The following is a 17,387-nucleotide window of genomic DNA, read 5'->3' on the forward strand; positions in this document are numbered from 1 at the left end:
AACATGTTCACTATCACTATTAGCAAAATAGTTTACAGTGAACATTTTCTTAAAATAGTGATTTGTTCACTAAAATAGTGAGCATCTGGCAACCCTACCCATAAGTCGCGTCGAATTACCCATAAGCAACGTGGAATTACTTACGCCTCATGTCAGCGTATATGTAGTCTGCAGGCTTTGGTATTGTGCACGTTATAACGTCCGCGTTTTGTCGCTTCTACCTTTTATAGATCTGTGCTAAGTTTGTCGTGTATTGTTTTTTCGTTGTGATGGTCAGAAATAAAAACAAATTAAACTGATAATATTGTGAGCGTTCTCGAAACATTACCCATATAAACAAATTAAGCGAAGATTTCACGAGCTCTTGCGTGGCTGAGTGGTTAAGGCAAAGGCTATTGAATTTGGTGACACGGGTTTGATTCCCACCCTTGCCATTATTCTTTTTTTTCTTTATTATCAAGTTCAAAGCAAGAATTAAGTCTCCAGCTGAGTGCGAGAACGATTGCTATGCTGCAGTCACCTGGTTCATAGGGAAAATTGTCCAATGTTAAGGTGTTTTATCGGACAAAACACTCCATCTGCTGCAGCAAACTGCAGATTACACATAAGCGGACGGGAAGGCAACGAAGCCAATCTTCGTGTCCACCTTTAGGCATGCCTTCAAGTGTCCTGCTCTGAGCGGTGTCGAACTATATTTTGGAACGTCCAGCCAGTGCTCCTCACCACTCGGCTATGCAGCCGACTACTAGGCTTCTAGACGGCTATAGACTACACTATACAGGCTTATGGGTAATTCGACGTTACTTCTATGTAATTCAATGCTACTTATGGTGCCTATGGGTAATTCGACGCGACTTATGGGGCTTATGGGTAATTCGACGCGACTTACGGGGCTTATGGGCAATTCGACGCGACTTATGGGGCTTATGGGTAATTCGACGCGACTTATGGGGCTTATGGGTAATTCGACGCGACTTATGGGGCTTATGGGTAATTCGACGCTACTTATGGGGCTTATGGGTAATTCGACGCGACTTATGGGGCTTATGGGTAATTCGACGCGACTTATGGGTAATTCGACGCGACTTATGGTGCTTATGGGTACTTATGGGTACTTATGGGGCTTATGGGTAATTCGTGGGACCCGCTCCGATCAGCAAAGCAAACGATAAATCGTGACCATAAAATAAAAAGGAAGAGAAGCATGGCTTGAAGGAAAAAAAAGTGTGCGTTTCAGAAACGAGAAATTATAATTTCTTCTTAATTCTATCTCTATGGTCATGTGTGATGGTTTACCATAATTATCAAACTTGCAGAGTTAGTTTAGTTGGGTGGGGTTTGTGCTGCCACAACTTTCGACAGACAGTGAGAACCTGATTTTTGGTACCACAACTAGAAACGTATAGCTTTGGTAGAGAAGTAATTTTGGAATACTATTGACAGACAACAACTTAGTTGGATTAAAAAGAATAATTTTGTACAGTATTGAATAGCATACCGTAATTCACAACACAATAGCACAGTTAAATAACATGATATTCATCTTTCTGGTACAAACTAAGCTGAAATATGTACATCTTGTGATACTTTAGCTTGGTTTGCACCAGAAGAACGTACCGTATAGCATGTTATTTAACTAAATACCTGGTGAACAGTCACATTCAATTTTTACTATAGGCCTACTGTAATACAGTAGGCTAATACGTTAAATTCGACAAAGGTCATGTTTGAAGCAAACTCCTATGTCCTCATCAGAAAATAACCTAATACTACATCTCTAAATAATTAACTGTATATAGTAATAAATTACTGGTAAATAATTACAATAAGCAATGTCAGAGTTATTGTCAAAATGATTATAACTTGTCCTGATTCATCTTCATGGAAAGGAGTAGCCTAAATAGCTTTTTTGGTAATATGGCCCATAGTTATAACAAAACTGCTTTTTTGTCTTAATAACGCAAAAGCTCTGTTTTTAGTTTAACTACAAATTTCAAGAAGCCAATTTGAAAAATGGGTGTGGATATAGAAATTATAACTGATTCAAATGGTAAGTGAATTTGTGCGACAAGTAACTTGGGGATAAAATGATTTGAAAGCTCTATCCTTGGTCGGTTGGTTGGTTTTGAATCTGCATCCTTGGACTGACAAAGTTTTAATAGGTTATTCCTAGTAGTTTAGAACTTTCCAGAAAAGTATGTTGTTACCATCTCAAAGACATAAAAACAGCTGTCGCAGCATTTGTTAACCATCAGAGACACTTACATGTTTGAGTACGTAGGTCATCAAGGTTCTACTTTAAGCCCTTTCTTGTCCTTCACTCTAATGGATGTACTTGGGTCAACTAACATTTTTTGTGCTCTGTAGTCCGGGTCTGTAGTTCCTTCTACCGGCAGGTATCTTGTGTCGACAGCATAATCCAACGATAGACTTGACAAGTACAACACGAGAAAAAGCAAAATTTATTGGCAATTAGTGGTTTAACTATCAGTCTTCTTTATTTGTGTGAGACAGGATTGGAAACATGGGCAAGACACAAGCTGAAAGTTAATGGTTGACAACGTTGCGATGGATGACTAAAGTTATGACTTTCGATAAAAATGAGAACAAATTGAAGTAGTAGAGCTGAACAGTGATGATGTCCAGAGCAGGTGTTAATTATTTGGGCAACTTTTTAAAAAAATGATGGCGACATGGTGATCTTGGGCGTGCCCACCAAACAGCCTGGCATGTACCCTAGAGAGTTTGTACTTTGACAATTACTGCAGCTGCCCTAAAAGGAATAAGCTCACAGAGAAAAATTTGAAACAGTACCATAATTATCAAAGTAACACTTATGAAATGGCCTAAAAAACAAAAACTGATTCTTTATAAAAACTGAGAAACTTGAAGTGCTAAATTAATGTTCATTCCGATTGTGTAATCATTTTGCCGGTATCCAAATTGTGTCATTAGTTTTAATTTCAAGTTCTTTTTAATTTAGGTGAAAGCCCAAAGAGAGGACAAACTGTTACTGTTCATTATACAGGTATGCCTGGTATGAATGTTATTACAAAGCTAGATGTAGTAGCCTACGCTCTATGCTTTTTCTTAATGAGGTATATATATGATAATTTATGTATGATATAGTTTTTCCATGGGATCTCTTAAAGAAGGTTAATTAACCTCAATGAAGTTGATACCATTCTCTCCATCTCTTGGTTAGTTTTAAGGATTTTTGTGTAGATAGTCAGTACATTTTTAATCAAATTTAAAAGGCTGCAACTATTTAATACTTTGACCAAGTTAAAAAATAGTAATGCTTTTGGACAGCTTGATCCCATGATCTTTCCGGCAATGTATAGTTTGTTGTAGCTTGGATGAAAGTTAGTGGTATATGTCGCATTTTTTACGGATGCTATAAATCCGGTTCTAAATAGTAGTGCACCCAGCTCCCGATGGCCATGGCTGCCGAGATGTCGTCAAATGACCTTCGAAACTACCGCCCAGTAGGCCATGTTTGGTCGCCGGCTTCAACAGTTGGTATTTGGAGCTTTTTCACCGCTCCCGTTTGAATTTGAAACTCATATCTTTTGACACGAATTTGCAACTTTTTTTCAAAGCTTTTCACATGCCGACTAGAAATATTGCTAAAAAAAGTTTCGCAAAAATGCTGACCATCGATCTATAAAAAAAACTCGAAGGCTAGTTCTGCACCTATTTGCGAAGCAGAATATTTAAATACAACTGCAAATACAGTATCTTTCAGGGCCTGTTTGCTTTTTTCTTACCTTGGTGAACCGTAAAAACATGGCATTAATTAATGGATTTTTAAAAACACCAATTTTAACCGATTAGTTATTTTGACTGACAGGCACGTGAATTTGGCCACCAAAAAACTCTGATAGGTCATGGTTGGTCGCTGAAAGCTAAAGGGCTTAGAAGCCTGCAACGCAATTGTTTATGTACGATTGTACGTGTATCTGCATTTCAGTCTGTACATCAAGATAGTTTCTCTGCTTCAATTAGGTACCCTCACTGATGGGAAAAAGTTTGATTCGTCACGTGATAGAGGAAAGCCATTCAGATTTAAGCTGGGCGTTGGTCAAGTTATCAAAGGTTGGGATGAAGGAGTTGCTCAGGTAGTTCAAATCGTTTTCAACTTTCACTCTAACATATCTCTACCAACCTGGGTTTTTTTTTCGGTCATTGACCGATGTTTTAGCAAAATGTCCGAAAAAAATATAGTCAATTCGGTCAAAATGTCCGAAAAAATATGTAGTCAATTCGGTCAAATTGTCAGAAAAAAATAACGTTTCTCAGCGAAAATTAATGTTGTAGTTAGTCAGGAATTGCAAATTTTGGTTTGTATCATCTACTAGAAAAGAAATATTTTCATCAGAAAAAATGATCGAATTTTTTTCAAGTCATTTCGGACAAATGACTGAAAAGTCTCAGCGAAAAAAAAAACCCAGCTACCAACATGTCGATATTTTTGTGAAGCAAAGATATGCCGTAAGGTTGCTCAAATCTTCAATAACCTGGTTCAAATGGCGCCAGTTGTGGTTATTTCTTATGTCTAGTGTTAAAGCTGCGCTGTTCAGGTGTAGTACTTGCAGTTCTATTGAAACAAAGTTCAATCTCTAGCTCCTATCAAAGCTCTAGCATTGCTCATAGTTATTCCTGATTTTTGCTGAAGCTCATAGTTATTGTTATTGCTCATTATGTTATATTGTTAATGCTTATAGTTATTGTTGAAGCTCATAGTTATTGATGATTTTTTCATCAATAACTTATAAATATATCAGAAAACCAATGTCACCAGTTACACAACAAAATCTTGTAACAGTAGTTAAACAGGTCCTAATAAATTTCTCACTTCCATGAGCAAATTCGAAATAAAATCTTGAAAACAATTTTAAAAATTTGGCAGGGTACTAATAGACTTAAAGTGAACGTCTGACTTTTCGCAATTAATCGTACAAACATCTAATCTATGAGCAACACAGGGGGAAGTCACATACTCTTTTGGCCGTCAAACAAAAGTGCAATTTTTTCTTAAAATTTCAACAAAAAGATCCATAGGAACATGCGTTAAAGATTCGGTTTCACGATACTTGCGATGCCTGCTAACCATGCTAACTTATCATAAAACAAAATAAGTAACCAAAACTTATGTCAATCGGGAAAGAAGTCATTACTTTCTTATGTCACTTGGGTATGACCAGTGATGGGCATTATCGGCGATAATTCATCGGCGATAAATTTTTATCGCTTTTCGCTCAATTATTTTTTCAGTTATCGTTTATCGTTATCGCCAAAGGCAATATTTGATTATCGCCGATAATTAATCGCCGATAAATTTTATTTTGGATCAACACACAAGTGGAAAGATCATGAAAAGTAATATTTTTACTAGCCACATAGTTAATGAAACTAAAATTAAAATCAGTTCTTCTTCAGTGCCTGAAGTGTGTGTGCACAGGTCGTTATCAGGGGAGGGGGCAATGGGGCATGCCCCCCTGCAGCAACGGCCTTGACAACACCATAATTTTTACAGTTACAAATTGCAATGCAATGAAATGCATGCAACAAGTCTCTTGTTGTTTTGCTGCAATGGGCAGTCGCGAGTGAATTATACAATTAAAATGTAAGCGCAAAGGGCAAGGCGGAACAACTTCTTTTGAAGCGAAGTGAAAGAAATTGGCAAGTGGTTTGTGAAAGTGTCGCAATGCGAGGCCGCTTTTACATCAAAAACATGGTCTTTCGCGCCATCTCACGATCAACTATTTTATTCTTGTGTTTTCTTTTTTCATTGGAAGTGTTAGTTTTTAGTAATTGTCGTAAAAAAAATAATCTCTTTTGTCAAAAAATATCTCTCTCGTCAAAACATGAAACTTACTGTTTTAAGCGCATTAAATCTTTAGATGAGTAGATTAACTAGAATTGCAAGAACTTGCCTTGAGACGTGCGGTTACGTCACAAACTCAGATTAAAAGACAAAATTCACACACAATAACAACACAAGATCGGTTATAGACTGTAAGATCGATTTTTTTCTAGCTTGGCGATATAACTTTAATCCAAAAATAATAACCGAATGCGTAAGTGCCATTTAACTTAAAAAGTTAACCCATATTTGTGCCGAAAGTGAAAGTACTTAAAAAAAATTTTCGGAAAATTTAAATGTTGCATAATTATGACCTAAAAAACATATCACAATTATTTTTTTCCTAATTGTGTTTGTACTTTTTGAGAAAAAAGTTGTCCTATATATAAGACGCTAGACAAATCCGTTATCAAATTTCACAAGTTTCTTGTGCGTAATGCTTAAGCATTATTACTTTTTACTTATCGCTCAAAGTGATAAATGGGAAATGTCTTGTTCATGTCATTATTGTCATCGAGCATTTTATTGAAATGAAAGTTCAAAAAATATGAAGATGAAAATTAGCAAAGTAACACAACATCACTGAAACAAGTCATTGCGGAATATGATATTGCTTGAAGCATTTAACATGCAGACCGACATCACATTTTTTGCATCTTGTAGTACTTTTTGCATTTTTTACTTTTTGCATTTTTTGCATACAAAATACAACAGTCTCACAAGTAAATAGTTTCAACTATCTGGGTTCTATGGTCACTTCGAATGGTCGATGCTGGAGCGACGTAAAATCAAGAATTGCACAATCCAAACAAGCTTTCATCAAAATGGACAAAATACTGAAATCTAATTCAATCTCTCTAAACACTAGAATAAGAATTTTACATGTGTACATTTGGTCAGTTCTGCTATATGGCTGTGAATCCTGGACTGTATGCCCGAAGATAGAGAAGAAGATCAGCAGTGCTGAAATTTGGTTAATTCTTAGAATGATGGGAATTAACTGGATGGATAAAATCACTAACGAAGAAGTGTGGAGACGCTCTGGGTGCACCCCTGGCGTCCTCATCACAACTATCAAAAAAAGGCAAATGACATTTATCGGGCATGTCTACCGCAAACGCGGAATTGAACACTCGGTAATGATGGGGCGATTTCCTGGTCAGAGGCACCGGGGACGTCCACGTTTAGAAATCTTCAAAAATCTTTCAACATGGACAAACCAAAATTTTGAAAACCTAATTAGAAGTATGGACAATCGATCGTTGTGGAGACTCACGGTAGCCGACGCCTTATTCAGGCATGGCCGATGATGATGATGAGTAGTTTTTGCATGACAATAGGCGGATCGAGTTGCGTGGTAAAATTATGCTAAATACAGTATAACCTTTCTCATTTACTGTAGCCTACCTATGCGACATAGTCTACCTCAATCAAATATTTTTATTTCCACTATTACAGTGCCTACATTGTAATTCTTATCTCAACAACTCAGCGTTCTGCCATTGCTTTAATGATGGTGTTCACAAAGAAAACAAAAAAAAATTATCAGTAAATTACGATAATTATGTTATTGTTCTTAAACAAACACGACTAATTTGACAAGCTTGATGGATTTCACAGTATGCACATTTTTACTACCAATAACGCGATTACTGATAAATTTTCAAGCATTTTGCGTTTTTGGGAATTTTTTCAATTATTGCTGACATTGCTGTAAACAGCCCTTTAAGCAGAAAGCAAAATACAAAGTTTGGAATTTTTTATGGTATTTTCATTTGATTTAATTATTTTGCCTACTGCACGTAAGCGGCAGTGTAATTCAATTGATAAAAGCATCCAACTGGTATTTAAAAGTATAATTATAAGCACAGCGGTTACCTCAGTGGTTTGATTCTGGATCAAGAGGTTGAAGATTCGATACCCACTGCCGCTATTGCGATTCTATTTATGCATAACTTACAAAAAGTTTTGTCCCTTTACAGTATATTATGTTTGATTTTTCGGCATGTTGATGAAAACAGTTTGTGCTGCATGGGATGGGGCAGCGCTAATCAAGAAAAAAAAAAATTTATTGTTATCGGACATTATCGGCGATAATTTATCGTTATCGCTTAACTTTTTTTTGATTTATCGTTATCGCTTTAGGCATTTTGCGTTTATCGATTATCGTTATCGCTTAGCTGAAAAATGAGTTATCGCGCCCAACACTGGGTATGACGTCATACAGACTGCGTCCTTCGAACCACTCCACAATGTATAAATGATGTCAGACCTTACATTCGCTTGGCGTTTCATTGCGTTCGAAACGATAATTTATGTTTTTTCGTCCACCAAGCACGCAGTCTGTACACACGCAATAACCGAAACAAAATTCTTAGCGATCTGGATTTCATGTAATTTCGACCGAACTGGAGCAATTGCGGGTGATGTTAAATCACCATTGCGGTGATTCTATTTAAAATGTTTCCTTTCTGTGCGATTCACACTTACGTTGCATAATTCACTGGTCAACAAAAAAAAAATTTTTTTGATACAGAACTGTGTTCTTAGCTGAATTTGGGGGGCTGATTTCAAATATGAAGTCAGATTTTCTCTATCACATCACGTTTCTGAGATACCGACATAAACCAAATTTTGCCATTTTCAGCATATAGCAAAAATTCGAGCGCTAAAGCAATCATAAAAAGTCAATAAGGATAAAACATTTATCGACCATTCAACAAGAACGTAAACAATCAAAAGCAGTCAACAGTAATGTAAACTTCAGTAGGTGATCAGGGAGGGTCCACGTCTTGTAGGCGCAGACAGTTAGGCGCCGGTCAGATAGGCGCGCTCACTGTGGCGTCTAGATATTTAGCTGCGGAGCACTGTGGCGCCCGTTCATTTAGGTGCTATTCCTAGTAAAGTCTGCAGATTGTATCAGCTTGGCAGGTAAGGCAATGCTTTTCACACAAAATGTTATATTGAACAGAAAAATATGTTGTTTTGTTAATGCGTGTGTGGAGATGAGGTGCGAGACAGCGCTCTACTACGGTACTCTTGATATTAACACATCTCCACAGGACATTTGCCATGCATCCTAAACACAGGTTGCAGCCAGATGGAACTTTACTTTATCTGAGCAATTATTTCTACTCGGGATGGATTAGTCGTGTGGCGAGTTCGTATGAGACGCTCTACTACATGAATATATTTCTATAGGCAGGGTTGCCATACCGTCCTTATTTCTAAGATTTGTCCTTATTTTGAAGGGCCAGGTCTTAGAAAACTTAAATGTCCTTATTTCTAAGAAATGTCCTTATTTTCGACCTGCGTCCTTATTTTGTCTTATTTTCAACAATTACAGAACTTCAATCGTTTTCCTCTGGTATCCGGTGTTGCATAATATTCTAAAATTAGTCTAATTAGTTTCCTCTAGTCATCAGATTCTTCAACACCAAAGTTGGAGTGCGAGTGCGTCTTCTTGACCTGTGATTGATGCCAGGCGAGACCTCGGCACAGATCATGAACTTTATTCTCTCCTCTATTCAAGAGAATGGCCTAGACATGAAACAGCTGTCATCCTTTTGTGCTGATAATGCACCAGTGAATTTTGGAGGATCACAGCATAGTGAAAAAAACAACGTCTTCTCTCGTCTCAAAAAGCAAACATTGCATCTGATCTTAGTCTGCTGCCCTGGTCATATTTTGCATAATGCAGCAGAGAAGGGATCAGAGCACCTCACACTTGACATAGAAGCAATCGTACTGAAGATTGGTAGCCACTTCAAAAGCCAAACTGGTAGAACGATGAGGCTCAAGCATTTCTGCGAGGAGCTTGATAGCAACTACTCGACTCTGCCAACTCACACGCCGACTCGATGGACCACACTTGATGCTGTACTGGAGCAAATGATCGATCTCTGGGAACCACTCAAAGCGCGTTTTCTTTCGCTGAATCATCCACCAAGAATATTGGAGGATTTCTTTAAATCAGAAGAGTCACTGATCATCGTATCATTCCTCCACAGCGCTCTATTGCTCTTCAATAAACCACTGTGACTCCTGCAAAAGTCAACTGTATTTTTTCCAGAACTGGCAGAGATAATTGAATCATTCAGGATCAAAATATTGCAACGCCAGTGTTCAGGGTTTTTCAGGGCAACAACAGACGACCTACTAAGAACAGTCGATGAAGAGCATGCTAAGGTTGTCAAAGCGAGCTTCCAGGAGTTCAACACTATTACTTTGGAATATATCAACAAGTGGTATCGATTTCAGAAGCACCCAACGCACATCAACTGGACTCTCCTGAAAGATCAAGCAATCGAGTACGAGGAAGTCAAGGGGTTGGCGAAGCAAGTTGATCCACTAATGGCAATGAAAGATGAGCTGTTCGATGAGGTCTCGGCTGTTAACGCTTTGCTCAAGAAGATTCCAGATGATGTGTTAGCAAGGATGAACCTGCCAAGTGGATGAAGATCTTTACCAGAAACAATTCTTTTCCACTGCTCTACATGCTGGTTAGCATCATTTTTTCCTTACCGGTCAGCAATGCGTTTGTGGAAAGACTGTTCTCTCTTGTTTCGGCGCAGTGGACCAAGGAAAGGAACAGACTTATTAAAATGACAGTCAAATCTCAGCTACAAGTAAAGATAAACCTATATCTGAGCTGCAGTGATATCCATGAAGCAATTTCTCATAACAAGGAGTTGCTGGAGCAGATTGTTTCTTGCAAAAAGTATGGGATGTGATATGACACGGCTCATATAAATACAAAGTATGTCCAAAAACGTTTTTTAAATGCTAATCTAATTTTTCGGTTGTCCTTATTTTTGGGTCCATGTTGATGGCAACCCTGATTATGACAGTTATGATGTCACAAAAGCGTGAAGCCAAAGGTTATATTATTACGTCATTATGTTTCTTTGTTGGAGACAATTAACTGTAGAAAAATTGATTTTTTTGCTAAGAAACAAAAGTGTAATTATCTTGAAATCCTGACGTGATAGGACAATTCTGACTTCAGATTCGAGCTCAGCACACCTGAATTACCCAAAATAGGTTGTTAGTCTAGCTTGTAAAATTTTCTTGTTGACCAGTGTATCATTGCCGCTTTTACATCGTTTTAACCTCGCTAAACGTTCAAATAACCCCCTAACCCTTAACCCCCTAACCCTTAACCCCCTAACTCTTAACCCCCTAACTCTTAACCCCCTAACTCTTAACCCCCTAACCATTAACCCCCTAACCATTAACCCCCTAACCATTAACCCCCTAACCCTTAACCCCCTAACCCTTAACCCCCTAGCTCTTAACCCCCTAATCCCTTAACCCCCTAATCCCTTAACCCCCTAATCCCTTAACCCCCTAATCCCTTAACCCCCTAATCCCTTAACCCCCTAATCCCTTAACCCCTAATCCATTAACCCTTAACCTCCTAACCCTTAACCCCCTACCTCTTAACTCCCTAACCCTTAACCTCCTAACTCCCTAACCCTTAACCCCCTAACCCTTAACACCCTAACCCTTAACACCCTAACCCTTAACACCCTAACCCTTAACACCCTAACCCTTAACCCCCTAACCCTTAACCCCCTAACCTCTAGCCCCTAACCCTAAAACGGCATTGATAATTAGGCTACGGTACCCGATAAAAAAAATTCAAAAAATCGCCGAATAGGGAACTCGCCGAAAAGGGCTCTCGCCGAATAGGGCACTCGCCGAAACGGGCTATTCCGAAGAATAAAAGACTTTAAATATAAACGTTGTTAAACCAAAGACATGAAGAGACAGTCACTCTGGTTGGAGATAAACTGAAAGTATTTGAAACGTTCTGCTACTTGAGAGATGTTCTCACTTAGAACTGAGTATGGATGGAAGAGTACATTATTTAATGCAGTAATTGCGGTTTAAGGGTTAAGCAGTTCACAATTGCAGCATTCAAGTTATCAAGTGCTGTAAAATCATTTCTTGTTCAGAAACCTGTATCATTTATTTACAATTTTCGCCGTGTGAATGGGGTTTTGGTATCTTTTAATAAAAGGAACAAACGTTCTGTTTGAGTAATGCAGAAGCCGCGTTTACGGTTGTGAAAGCATTATGTTTCAGGTTTCAGAATCCGAATTTATTTATTTTGAAAGCATTGAAGAAAAGATTAATAATATTGATTATGTTTCGTTTTGCAGATGCGCAAAGGACAACGAGCAAAGTTAATCTGCTCACCTGACTATGCATATGGTGCTGGGGGGAGTCCCGGAGTTATTCCACCAAATGCAACACTCATTTTCGATGTGGAGCTTATTGGCTTTGAGTAAATAGACCACCAAGGCTCATGTAAAGTTTTCCCTGGCAGCTGATCTGAACACAATCTTATGTAGCATCAGTTTATAATCTTTCATTAGCTGCTATAAGCAAAACCATAGAGACAGTTTTACGTTAAAAATCTTTCTTCTGTTTTTTATTGACTATCTGCAGAAGATGTGTAATACCACGATTTGCAATAGTGTGAATATTATCATGGATCTTTCTCGTTTTTTAAGTTGCACTACCGTATTTGATTGTGTGTTTTAGCACTATCGACAACAGTCCGTTAAATGAAGTAAGTTACTATTTTCAACAATGAAATCATTTCATTCAATACACTTTGAATTGCGGATGTCGACTGCCGTTGTATGGAACAGCAAAGTGAAGATGAAAAAGCGCATTTGAAGGTTTTCTTGAAAGTACAGTAAAATTTCCCTGTATCGATACTGCAATGGAAAGTGTCCATTGAAGGGCCCTCCACCGGTAGGCACTTTAACAAGCAGATTTCTAATAAACCACAAACCAATCAGAAGCTACGCTGTTCATGACGTCATCAAGGTTGCGTTTAGGGAACGTTCAAATATTACGTAACGCTTTTTTTCCGAATTTTTGACCCTCCCCCATGTAACGCCAACGTAACGCTTTTTTCAATCCCCCTCTCCCCCATGTAACGCTTTTTCACTACGAATTCAGCACAAAAAACTACCATTCCGTGGTCGAAAGCGTTACGTAACGTTTTGCTTGAACCCCCTCCCCCCCGATGTGACGCTAACGTAACGTTTTGCATAAACCCCTCCTCCCCCTCGAAGGCGTTACGTAATATTTGAACGTTCCCTTAGGAAGAATAAAGGAAAAACGCAAATTTTAGCTAAATTAAATCAATGCTTTGCCATCGGTTGACTTGGCGCATTCGGTTAGGGCGGTGGTAATCATTAAATTGACGTGGGTTTGATTCCCACCTCTGCTATAGTTCTTTTTTCTGTAATTACCAGATAAAGTTCAAAGTAATAATCAATTCTCTGGCTGAATGCTGAAATGGTCAACAATTGGACAGACAATGTAACATCTAATTGGTTCGTGGTTGGATTGGACAGAAGTCCATGGATTGGATATCTGCATGTTAAAGTGCCTTCCCCCTCCACCACTGCGTAATGCAACGGCCTCTACACGATGCGCATGGTCTGAGCGTCCTGGATGACGAGCCAGCTGAGTGGCTGATAATTTCCTGCCCTCCAATCTAGCCTAGAAAGAAAAACACTCATTTTGCTCATGCGCCGATGATGATGAAGGGAAAGTGTCAATATGGACAATTGGATTTTAACCGATTGAATTTTTTTCTAGTGGTCCTAAACAATTGATAACAAAAAATAATAATAATTCAGTCTTGACATCTTGATAATAAAAAAGGCATTCGGCTTAAATAATATTCAAAATTATTATCTTGTCTTTGAACTAGGTTTCAAAAGAAAGTGTTCGGCCGTTATTTTAGATGTTAGGCTACTTTTTCTATTTGATTATCTCATAGATGGAAGGCAGAAGCCACGAGCTCCGCACTTCACTCAGGTTGAGGCGCCATTGGTGCAGATAGGAAGATAGAATTCCATATCCTCAAGTTCAGTGGCGTGGCTGATGAAAATGGTGATTTTACATTGAAATAAAATACAAAATTTGCTGAACTTGAATAATTTATGCAGACATTTTGTTTATTGCCAAAGAAAGGTTAAGTTTTAATCTGGTTATATTTTACTCAAGCCTGAGTGCCCGATAAGTGAGAACCAATGTGCATCTGAAGCGTAGATTATGATTGATTTAGGCCTATCACTGATAATGCGTAAACCTGATTGAATACGCTCGAGCAAGTGCTGCAAACTTTTGCTTTGGAATAGACAACCTTAGCTAAGTATAATAGGCTTAGGCCATGCCTATAATCAGGCCCCGATTTAGGGGGGGCAGAGAGTGTCCCGGTCCCCCGACTTTTGAAGGGCCCCCTACGTGGAAAAAATGTGATTTTGTGTTGCTTTTTTTCAGCCTTAGAAGTGTCTGCAAAATGCTGTGCATTGCTGGATATATTGAATAAATGCTACTGTAGAGGTGGTTATTCGCGCCTAAAGCGCGAAAAATTTTTTGCACAGGACCCCCGATCTTACAGTGCCCCGGGCCCCCCATCACCTAAATCCGGCCCTGCCTATATTGCATGGTTGTAATAATTTAATGGCAGCTTGTACAAAAAGGGGTGTGTTGACTTTAATCGCAGGAAAGATTCTTAGGGTAAGGAGTAAAATTTTGAACTCATAAGATCTCTGTTAATGTCATCACGACTCTCAAACTTGATTTGACAGAAACAAAGTTTTCAAGTACCGTATTACAAATATGTTTTACACAAAATATTCTGATTGGTTTAGATCAGTGGTTCTCAACCGCCGGTCCGTGTCATTTTTTTGCCGGTCCGCAGAATATCTTACTTTCTGCAAAGCTTATTTTAATGTGGAGTCATTAGCATGATGTAAAATTGTGATCGCACTGTGAAACATGCACATTGCACAGCCGTAAAACTGACATGTCTCAAAATAAAATTGTTTGATAACAAAGGTGAACTTTTTGGTGACCTAATTCTGTGCCGTTGAGAATGTTTTTGTGACAACTTTGGTTAACAAAACGTTTCAAATATTCATTCTATTCACTACGATCTTTGGTTGCCGGTCCGCAAACATTTTTTAAAAATTTTGCAGGTCCCCCACTGTTAAAAGGTTGAGAACCACTGGTTTAGATGTCAGAAACATTCAAAAATTGAAAAAAAAGCACCTTTACGGGGCAAAATATTAAGATTTTGGTGACCCACCTAATAGCCTAACTTAGGCTACCATGCATCACAAAATGTTTTTTTTTTTCGATATATTAAATACCGTAGGGGGAAGGTGAGGTAAGTTGAGCCAGTGGGTAAGTTGAGCCACCCCCCGTAACTCGAAAAATAAAAATCGCATCAACTTTCCACTGCCACCTACCTGACCGTTTATCTTATATGGAGCTGTTCTGTAAAGATTATAGGTCTTTGTCTTGCAGAAAGCCAGAAAAACTGTTTTTAGTGATTTTGGGAAGTTTTTTGAACTTTTTGAAAAAAAAGATTTTTTTAGTTTTACAAAATGTCTGTGGCATTCACCAGTATTGATATGTTTAACAGTAATGACTAATGTTAGCTTATTAAGAAACTATTAAAGTGAGGTTGCTAGCTCATATATGACTGGAGAAATTCCCGTTTAACTTTTAATGGCGGCCTTGAGGTAAGTTGAGCCAGTGATGTACAGGTAAGTTGAGCCGGTGGCTCAACTTACTTCACTTCAGCTGCCATTGTTAAGTGATGATATATGTAGTCATTAAATAGATAACAAAGTGTATTTTACTCTTTAATAGTCCAAATCTCTGGAAAAATAATTTGTCCATTGGTCTATTGAAGTTTAAATTTATTTGTAGTGCAACCTGCAACCTACTATAGCAACATGCAAGGGAAAACCCGACCTGTGCATTACATTGGTAAATCGAATGCTTCAATGAAGATGAAGAAATTGAGGCCAACTTTTTAAAAAAAGTGCCTGGAAAGTCCGAGTAAAAGTTGTCCTTTGTCTTTAAAGCAGACGATGAGTGTGCTTTTCTTAAAGAGGATGTCGTTAAAGCTTCCTCACACGACCACTTGGAGAAACTTTCTGCCGTCAGCAGAAATTCCGGTTTCCATGCTCTCTTGATCAATGGCATATGGAATAAGTTTAGATCTGACAGACAACTAAAATTAATTTAGAAAATTCACATTTGGAAGTTTATTTAATCAGGATTGTGTATTAATTCATCGTTTTATTTTCTGTTATGCAGCTCAGTTAACACGATCTGCTAGTACTACATTGATTCAACGTCTGTTGACGTTCAATCAACGAAAAAGTGGCAGATTTGTCGGCTGGGAAGTGCGCAATTTCCAGTCGAACAGTCGCAACAAAATAAATTTATCCTTTCACATGTTGTTCTTTCTTCCTGGTAGCAGCTATGTATTAACTGCTACCCAACCTGTCTTCTTTCTAATTTTCGACTCAACTTCCACATGTGTTGAGTGAAGATTACATATCGTCAACAAGAGACTGGATCAATTGTGAAGTGGAATAGTCACTGCACACTCTAATACGTCCGTCCCATAGATTTATCACATCGTAAAAGGCCGAACCACGTTTTCGCCAAGCAGCGAAAACACGAGTTAGTGAATAGAGAAAAAATAATGAGAGATTGTCGCTCAAGTATGACAGTGCATCGCAATGATGACGTCATCATTGCGTCACAGTCCATGTTACAATTCGGGACAAATAGCTGGGCAATAATTTTGTAAACACATGTATTGCATAGCATTTTATATGTAGGCTACCATCGCTACAGCTTTTGTTATTGAACTTAAACGAGTGGCTCAACTTACCTCACACCCCGGCTCAACTTACCACGTGGGGTAGGTAAGTTGAGCCAAAATGACGTAATATTTAAAACATGTTTTTTTTCAATATTCTTATAAGTTATGAAAAAAATATTTTTGTTAAATTAAGGCCAAAGCATCAACTATTATGCTGCCACTTTCACTTTTATTGTAAACCAAGCGGTTTGCTTAGTAGAAGTTTAAGTAAAAAGTGGCTCAACTTACCTCATCCTCCCCTATTCGAGATATTTTCATATTGGCTGTTTTCATGGGTCACTTTAACGTATTCCACTTGTCGAAAAGGTACGCAATCATGCGTGACATGTTCATCTCGTCGCGAGAATCACGTGATTTTTTGGATACAAAGAAATTTAACTGAATGCCTCGCCACAACCAGCGTTGCCTAATGGTTAGGGCAGAGGAGTAGTAATTTCGTGGGTTCGATTCCCACCCTCTGCTAATAGCCTACTATTTTTCTTCGGCAACTGAACTGAGTGCAAGAAGGATCTTAATGACTGCAATCAATGGAGTTTATAAGGAAAATTGTGACTAAAACACAAAGCAATTTCACGTTGAAAAACAGGCACTCTTCGACAAGTGATAGGTTATACCAGGGGTGGTCAAACTTTTTGTACTGAGGGCCACATTTGAAAAATGTTGCAGCCTGGGGGCCGCATACTCTCATTAGGCCTACAAAGTAGGAAAATTTACCCGGTGTGTAAATAAACGCATATTCATATTAAACACAATTTTTGTATTTCACACTCAGTTACGTTTAAAGCTGTGCAATCA

At 38.3% G+C, this 17,387-nt stretch overlaps 1 protein-coding gene across 1 annotated transcript; it reads left to right on the top strand.

Annotated features, from left to right (window-relative positions):
* Positions 1-1,458: 1,458 nt before the first annotated feature.
* LOC145785120 (peptidyl-prolyl cis-trans isomerase FKBP1A-like) lies at positions 1,459-12,506 on the top strand. Its single transcript, XM_082596822.1, has 5 exons — positions 1,459-1,477; positions 1,980-2,050; positions 2,984-3,028; positions 4,009-4,121; positions 12,037-12,506. Exons 2-5 carry the CDS (start codon positions 2,014-2,016, stop codon positions 12,163-12,165), a joined length of 324 nt encoding a protein of 107 aa, XP_082452948.1. The 5' UTR covers positions 1,459-1,477; positions 1,980-2,013; the 3' UTR covers positions 12,166-12,506.
* The last annotated feature ends 4,881 nt before the right edge of the window (positions 12,507-17,387 follow it).

The sequence above is a fragment of the Aplidium turbinatum genome, chromosome 16 (assembly GCF_918807975.1).
Source record: "Aplidium turbinatum chromosome 16, kaAplTurb1.1, whole genome shotgun sequence".
Lineage (NCBI taxonomy): Eukaryota > Metazoa > Chordata > Ascidiacea > Aplousobranchia > Polyclinidae > Aplidium > Aplidium turbinatum.

Excerpts from the sequence above, each read along its gene's own strand:
- LOC145785120 (XM_082596822.1), top strand. The coding sequence starts at position 2,014 with ATGGGTGTGGATATAGAAATTATAACTGATTCAAATG. Across the intron at positions 3,029-4,008 it reads TGTTACTGTTCATTATACAG|GTACCCTCACTGATGGGAAA; the intron begins GTATGCCTGGTA and ends TGCTTCAATTAG. Across the intron at positions 4,122-12,036 it reads GGGATGAAGGAGTTGCTCAG|ATGCGCAAAGGACAACGAGC; the intron begins GTAGTTCAAATC and ends TTCGTTTTGCAG.